Here is a 7562-nt window from a genome sequence, read left to right on the forward strand (position 1 = left end):
CGTGGGATCAGGCCCAGGCTCGCGCGGCAGGTGACAGCCTCGAACCCCGTGCTCTTAGTCGGTTGCTCTGTCCAGTCTCGTAAGACCTTCAGGGCAATAATCTCTCCTGTTGGGTTGATCGGAAGCCGGCCTGAGGGCGCCTGCGACTCCGAGCGCTCAGAGCCGGGCCCCGAGCCCGCCTGACCCCCACCGGCGCTGGGGGTCTGCGGAGACCCGAGAGCCTGCCCATCTCCGCCCCCCAGCCGCTCCCAAACACACACACACACACACACACACACACACACAATGAATGTATGCAGTTAACTGGTTTAAAATATTTTTTTAAAATATATTTTTATTGATTTCAGAGAGGAAGGGAGAGGAGGAGAGAGAAATATCAGTGATGGGAGAGAATCATCGATGGGCTGCCTCCTGCCTGCCCCCCACTGGGGCATGGAACCCTGACCTCTGGTCAGTGCTCACCACTGAGCGCACCAGGTGGGCGCAGTTAACTTGATGGGCAAGTTCCATTCGTGATTAGGAAGACAAGTCAAATGCTAGAGAGATTACTGGGAACTTCACTTTATCTAAGATGGAAACCTCATTTGACAACTTAATTTGAAAGGAGGAAGGAAGAAAATGTGATCAGCTTTACATTTTTATATTGTGATTGACTAGGAGTTTCATATTTGGTTTAGGTTCTTTTTTTATTATAGGTCTTTTAGAAGAATTTCAAGATTGTTTTGATGCAAATGGAAATATATGTCAATGGCCACAGTTGCAAACCACCACTGTAAAATGGCGATTTATCCATTTTCCTTTTTGCAGAACAGGATTGAAATAAAATTACTGTGATTTTAACAATATCAAAGTTAGGTAGGTTATTTAATGGTTGCAGGAGGCTGATTCATTAGCCTTCAAATCATTCTCCCTAATACATCTCAAAAACAGGTTTCTCTGGAATTTGAACTGCCATTTTATAGCTATGGCTGCAAATTGATGTGACACAATCAGGGAAAATAAGCAATGGCATTGGTTAATCCTGAAACAAGGCTGCAGCCCAGATTAAGTAGGTAAAAGCGCCCTGTCACAGCTACTGCCCGACTACAATTGAGTTGTGTTCTGAAAACTTGTTTGTAAGTCTGTTATTTGGAATGCTGACTTCTCTTATTTCTAATCTGGAAGTTATGTTACATACAATTGCAATATTAATAATTTACAGAACCTAACTAACTGCCTGACAAAATTTTTGGAGTTGAACCTTGGAATGTTCTTTGGGAGAACCAGAGAGCTTCCTTCCCCTGGCACCTGCCACCACCTCTGTCAGGCAGTCAGGGTGAGTGACCCTGGTGCTGGAGCCCTATTGGGGACCCTCTTCAGCCATGAGGTTACAGAAGAAGCATGGCCTTTGGTGTTCAAATGGCTACATTGCCACTTCTGGCTACATTAACCTGAGCAGGTTACTTAAACTCTCTGAGCTGCATGCCTTGCAGAATTGTGCATAGAATTTGAGACAGTGAATGTTAAAGGGCTTGGAGGTAAAAATTAAGTAATTAGTGGGTAAAGTTAGCAATGATACATATATGAATGTCTAAATAACAAAGCAGGGTATAAAAGATGTAAAAGTGTGTCATCAAAATTCATGTAAATCCATGCTCTGCAAAGTAGCTTTATTGTAGCCAATGGTTACTTTGGAAAAAAATATACGAAAGAAACTGCTCAACATACAAGATATAGAGACTATGTAGGACTTTCAAAGTGAGGATGTATCCTATTAATAGTCCCCGTTTTTATTTCTGAACAAAGTGAAAAAAGTGCCACAGGCTCTGGTATCAGACAGTCAGGTGCTCATCTTGACTTTGCAGCTTCCCAGCAGGCTGACCGGGCAATTGCCTAACTCTCCTAACCATCAGCTTCCTCAGTGGTAAAGTGTGGTTACTTGTAATTAATGTGCCTTTCATCACAAAATGAAGGAGATGAGATAAGCTCTGAGCAGTCCATGATTTAGTTTAATAGTGACACTAAATGTTAGTGTTAGTTTAGTTATTTGCCCCAAACTCTTATATTCTGACCTCCCCCCACAGTAGACTCTTCCCCTTTGAGGGGAGTGGCTCAGCCCCTCAATCAGGAACTGATGGCCATTGCATTGCTCCTGACCTTCCCTTTCACAAAATTGTCCAGCCTCCCAGAAAAAAAGGGAATCAAGGACAAATACAAGGAAGACGTAGGCTCTTGTAGATAAGCATGCCTTTCTACAGGCTGCTTTTAAAAGGGAGACAGGACTTTTTTTTCTCCTCCAAGAAATTAACTCAGTATAGTAGTTCTTTACCTGGATTACCTATTAGAATCTCTTGGAGATTTATAAAAATACAAATGCCTGCATCCCACCCCAGAGATGTTGATTTAGTGTAGCCTGGGCATCCAGAGATTTAAATTTGCCAGAAAAGAAAAAAAAAAAAACTTAAAAAGGCAGTTATAATAATTAAAATGTATTAGATGCTTAAAGTTTTGCCACATGATTCAAATCTAAGTTTGAGCCCCACTGATATAGCGGGAGGCTGGAAACACTCTCAGAAAGGAGCTGAGTGGGCAGCCATGTAGATGATAGTGAGGCATGGGGAACTTGATGCCTGCCACCTTCAACCCCAGCGTCTCCTGCATCCCCGCTACTCTTCTGTCATAATACTTGGCGAACTTCATAGTGCCTGCTGGTTGCAGGACTCATTATCTGTCTTCCCTGCCAGCCTCCAAGCCACACGGAGTGCCCAGAGTAGGTGTTCAGGAAATATATGAATGAATGAATAGTACAATAGGGTGTAGACATTTTACAGAGCACATGCCAGGGTCCTACCCCAGTTACTGACTGATGGTCTCCCAGGATTGTCCTGGGCAGGTATATTTTTCCTCTTCACAGGAAATTCTAGAGAACACACCTGCTTAAGAACACCTTGGTTAGAGAAGCAATTATTAGGAGGGAGAAAGTAGTGGAAACAACAAATGAACTGCCCGAGGAAAGGGATTTACTTTTGTTATGTAACTTTTTTGAACTTTTCTATCTTTTTCGTAGCTGAGAGTTGGGAAAGTTGGTACTTTGAATGTAGTTCAAGTAATACGCACATGTCAGCGCCCTTCCAGGCCTGCTCCCTGCAGGTGACTCTTTGCAGTGTCACAGTGTTTATCAGGCCTGCCTGCCATCTAAGGACCCCTTCATAAGCTGGAGGAAAAAGGCTGTACCCATTTAAATTTTTTATGTGAAAATTAATCACTCAATAACTATTATTTTTTAAAATAAAACTTTCCTATGTTTGAAATTGATTTTCATTTAATTTACTTTTGTTTATAAGCAGCCCTCTGTCCTGTTTTCTGAGACTGGAGATTGGTATATGTTGATGGCAGTGCACTAGGCCATTTCTTTCCCCTGAACTGCAAACCTGTCACTGCTCAGCCTCTCCTGCCAGGCTGACCACTGCCCTGTCCCCATATGTGTCCTTCCTCCTGTGCCTTCTATCACACCATTTCCTCTGCTAGAATCACCCTCCCACTGTATTCTTGGAAGTTCATTTCAAATGCTACTTTCTTCTTCTTTTTTAAATATCTCTGATGAAATCTCTCTGCCTCTTCTTTAAAATATATTTTTTATTTCAGATAGGAAGGGGGAGAGAGATAGAAACATCAATGATGAAAGAGAATCATTGATTGACTGCCTCCTGCATGTCCCCTACTGGGGATGGAACCTACAACCTGGGCATGTGTCCTTGACTGGGCATCAAACCATGACCTCCTGGTTCATAGGTTGATGCTCAACCACTGACCCACACTGGCCAGGCTCTCTCTCTTTTTAAAGCTGCCTCTGCCCTAGTATTCTGACATCAAGTGCCATCATGCCCCATTTTAGACTACCTGATTTTATTTCTGTATTACTTGGCAACCAAAAGAATATGGGATAGGGATAATAATAAAGAAAAGAAATTTGGAATGGGGAATCAAAACATAGAGCAAAGTGCAGAGGGAAAGTAGAGGGTTTTTTAATAACAGAGATGAGCACTGAAGGGAAGGGAAGCCTGTTTGAGACAGTGCCCTAGGGCTGGCTCCTGGGTTCCTGGAGAGGCAGACAGCAGCACCCAGTCGTGAAAACGCACCGGCTTGGACATTGACAGAGTTGGTTGGGGGAGGGGGATCCTCTGATGGTGCATAACATCCCCAGTGTACAAAATTACTTCTACAAGCAAGGAAGGGAGCCCCTTAAAAATCTTTAGGGCACAAGGAGTAAGAAAGGTACCATTATCACTGTCGTGAGCTGTGCAAATGCCAGTCATCTTGTCGGGGGCGCTTCCGCATTCCTGGGTGGTGAACACAGGAAATGCATAAACCTTTGCTCCAACTGTGTACCTCAAGTTCTTCCCTCAGTCATGACCTACCCCTCCCTGAGGGTTTGCTGGTGAATCTCTGTGTCTTCATCTTTTCTCCTAATAGACTGTGAGCAAAGCAAATGTGTCAGTAAACAAACATTTGAAATAAATATTAGTACAACATTATTTGCTTTTATCTTGATCCTGGAGTGCTCTTGACAATAACAATAAATTAGAGGAGTAGGACATCAATAATAAGTAACTTGGCAATGTTTGTATGATACTGCCACTGCTTAGTGCCTTTATTATTGCTCTCCCATAATATTTCTGTAGATAATGAGCTCATAGTCATGTCAGGCCTTATTACCAATCATATTTTTCCAGAAATTATGTGTTGTTGAAGACTTGATGTATCTGTGTTCAGCACATTTGTTCCAGCATCTGTCCTGGCATGCCATAATGTCCCTTCCTCAAGTCACCCAACCTTGTGGGAAATTGGGGGAGGCTGCTAGAACCTGATGCGGGGGCCTAAATCCCGGCATAGGTGTCCCAGAACTTCCTGACGAACAGCGGAGGAGAGGAATCAGAACAGAACACCGGGTACGGCACACGGTGTACAGTCAGAGCAGACCCTGGCAATAGCCCTGGCCCGAGACCCTCTCCGCGCCCAGCATGTGCAGTGAGATGCTGCATCATGGGAGGTCTTGGGCCAAGGAGGGTCGGCGGCAGGGGGAGGGCTCTTGAGATGAGAGCTTATGGACCCAGTTATTTAACTATCAACACAGAAGTATTTCAACATCTTAAAAACTAGTTTGGCCATATCAGTGCAGACAAGCATTCTTAATTAGAACCCTTCTGTAGTTGGCTAAAGAATGTGAGAAGTCGTATGCCTAAGGACAGCCTTGAGATCCAGGCCTTCCCTGTGGGCCCTGGAGGTCAGTCTCATCCTTGGGAATGCTGCCAGGGCAGCTGCAGGTCCAGGTCGCTCCTCTGGACGCACTAAAGTTCAGAAGATGGTCTTTGCTGCACAGATGCTCATCATGTTCCAGTGTGGAGCTCCCCCATCAGCCTGCACGTTGGCACTACAGGCTTCCTGCTCCCTGGACTTGTTCCCATGGGCCTGTCTGGTCACTGATTTGAGCAAGCCTCTCAGTACTTCTGTAGGGTAAGCCCCTAGCTGGATTATCAGACATGAAGACCCAGCCCAGATCTGCGGTCTAGTGAGGAAGACACAAACTCATGTCATTTTTCATGTGTGGAAAACAGAAGCACAAATCAGAGAACTCAGAGGCCTGGAAAGGGCACTGGAACTGACTCGTGTATGAAAGGGCAGTTTTGTCATATTACATTGGCTCTGCCAACTAATACTCTTCCTTTCGGGATGGGGTTTTTCTATTCTAGCACCTCAGTAACCTCCACCAAAGTGGCTGTGAACGGTGTCCACCTGCATTACCAGCGGACCGGAGAGGGCGAGCATGCCGTCCTGCTGCTTCCTGGAATGTTGGGTCTGCAAGGTTTTCATGGCCTGCTCTAGCATGCGGCGTGATCCACGAGGCTTTCCCAAGAGTAGTGGCCAAATGCTGATTACTAATTTTAGTGCTTGGCAGAAATGCTTTAAGTAATATTTGCTACAATAAGTGTTAGGTGATTTAGAAAGATAACTTTCTATTATTATGTATTTTTTATTTATATACCTGTATTTTCCCATGCAAGTACACTGTGTAGTTGGTTGCCTACACTTTGGGAGGATGGCAGGGTCAAGGAAAGGGATATGGGAAGAAGGGATAGACAAAGAAAGCAGATGAGTGTGACCAGCCATCTCAGATTGCCTGGAATTCTGGGTTTTCCATTTGGGAGACTTTCTGTGCTGAAAGATGGATTGATGGCCCTTTGTGGTTGACTATGTGTTCAGTTACGATAAGAGCTAAGAACAAAACAGAGCTTACAGACGTTTTGAAAATCAAAATTAGATCAATATGAATGGACTATTGTAAAGCCAGCTGAATCTCAATCTCATTTTACAGATAAGTGGTTTCAGTGTAGCAAGTTCAGGGGGAGATTTTCTAGTGATCTCAGGACATCTAAAATTTAGTTTAAGTGTCTTAATATTGCGTTGTTTGTTTAGTTAAATAATCCCAATTTATGCTTATTGTTTTATAATTTGCTTCTTTCTCCTAAAGCTGTGGTTGGCAAAAACTGAGGCTCGCAAGCTACATGCGGCTCTTTGGCCCCTTGAGTGTGGATCTTCCACAAAATACCACGTGCGGACGCGCACGTACGGTGTGATTGAAACTTCGTGGCCCATGTTCAGAAGTCAGTATTTTGTGGAAGAGCCGGTATTTTGTGGAAGATCCACACTCAAGGGGCCAAAGAGCTGCATGTGGCTCACGAGCTGCGGTTTGCCGAGCCGCAATTTGCCGACCCCTGTCCTAAAGTATTTCAGTTGATGGTTCCACCTGACTGAACTTGAGCTGAATGTGCTACTGTAGCTATGGAGGCATCCTTGTCTAGATAGCATTTAGTATATGTTTTTCCTTAAGCTACTATAATGAAGAAGGACATTTACTCCAATGGCTGATGTCAAGCCAAAGCAATCTGTAAAAGCAATAAATAATTTATCAGCTTAGATTTTTCATTATTTCAGTATTGCAATCATTATCCAGTTATAAAAACTTAGTTTATGTAAAACATTAACCTAATTCAAAAATCAGACAAATAGTGAGATTTTTATCTCCAAATTCCCTGTCCCCAGCACCCAGTTCCCTCTACACAGGCAGCCAGGCTGTTTTGTAATTTTTTAATGAAATAAACTAAATTGAGTTGTTTCTTCCATACCCTGCCCTTCCCCATCATTTCTGTGTTTAATTTCTGATTTCTAGTTATAACCCAAAAATATCTACAGAGCTATTCACATTCGCTTAGTAAAACAACATCTGGGATTTTAGAATTCTACTTTAAAATAACTTGGATCAAATCTCATAAATTTGTCTACAGATATTATAATCTCTCTCACTTGTAATAGTAATTTTTAAAAACAAGAAAAATAACCCAGAAGCATATCATATCAGTAAGTCTATTTCTGTGCAGTTTCATGATTTATTTTTTAAAGGAAGATTAAGCTGAAAAGGTATCAAAAGTGCAGGACTTCAATGATAACACAGGACCAAAGAATCAGGACCTCTGTCTTTCTCAAAGTAGCCACCAGGAGGAAATAAGAGGCAGCTCTGAGCTTGG

At 43.1% G+C, this 7562-nt stretch overlaps 1 protein-coding gene across 1 annotated transcript in view; it reads left to right on the forward strand.

Annotated features, from left to right (window-relative positions):
- Positions 1 to 4: 4 nt before the first annotated feature.
- BPHL (biphenyl hydrolase-like (serine hydrolase)) overlaps positions 5 to 7562 on the forward strand; it is a gene marked incomplete at its 5' end in the record, with an annotated part of 42602 nt that continues 35044 nt past the window's right edge. Inside the window, 2 exons of the mRNA XM_006766415.2 lie at positions 5 to 30; positions 5730 to 5833. Coding sequence (XP_006766478.2) covers positions 5 to 30; positions 5730 to 5833 — 130 coding nt within the window. The remainder of the gene's footprint in view (positions 31 to 5729; positions 5834 to 7562) is intronic.

Source organism: Myotis davidii, unplaced genomic scaffold, assembly GCF_000327345.1.
Source record: "Myotis davidii unplaced genomic scaffold, ASM32734v1 scaffold540, whole genome shotgun sequence".
NCBI classification, from domain to species: Eukaryota; Metazoa; Chordata; class Mammalia; order Chiroptera; family Vespertilionidae; genus Myotis; species Myotis davidii.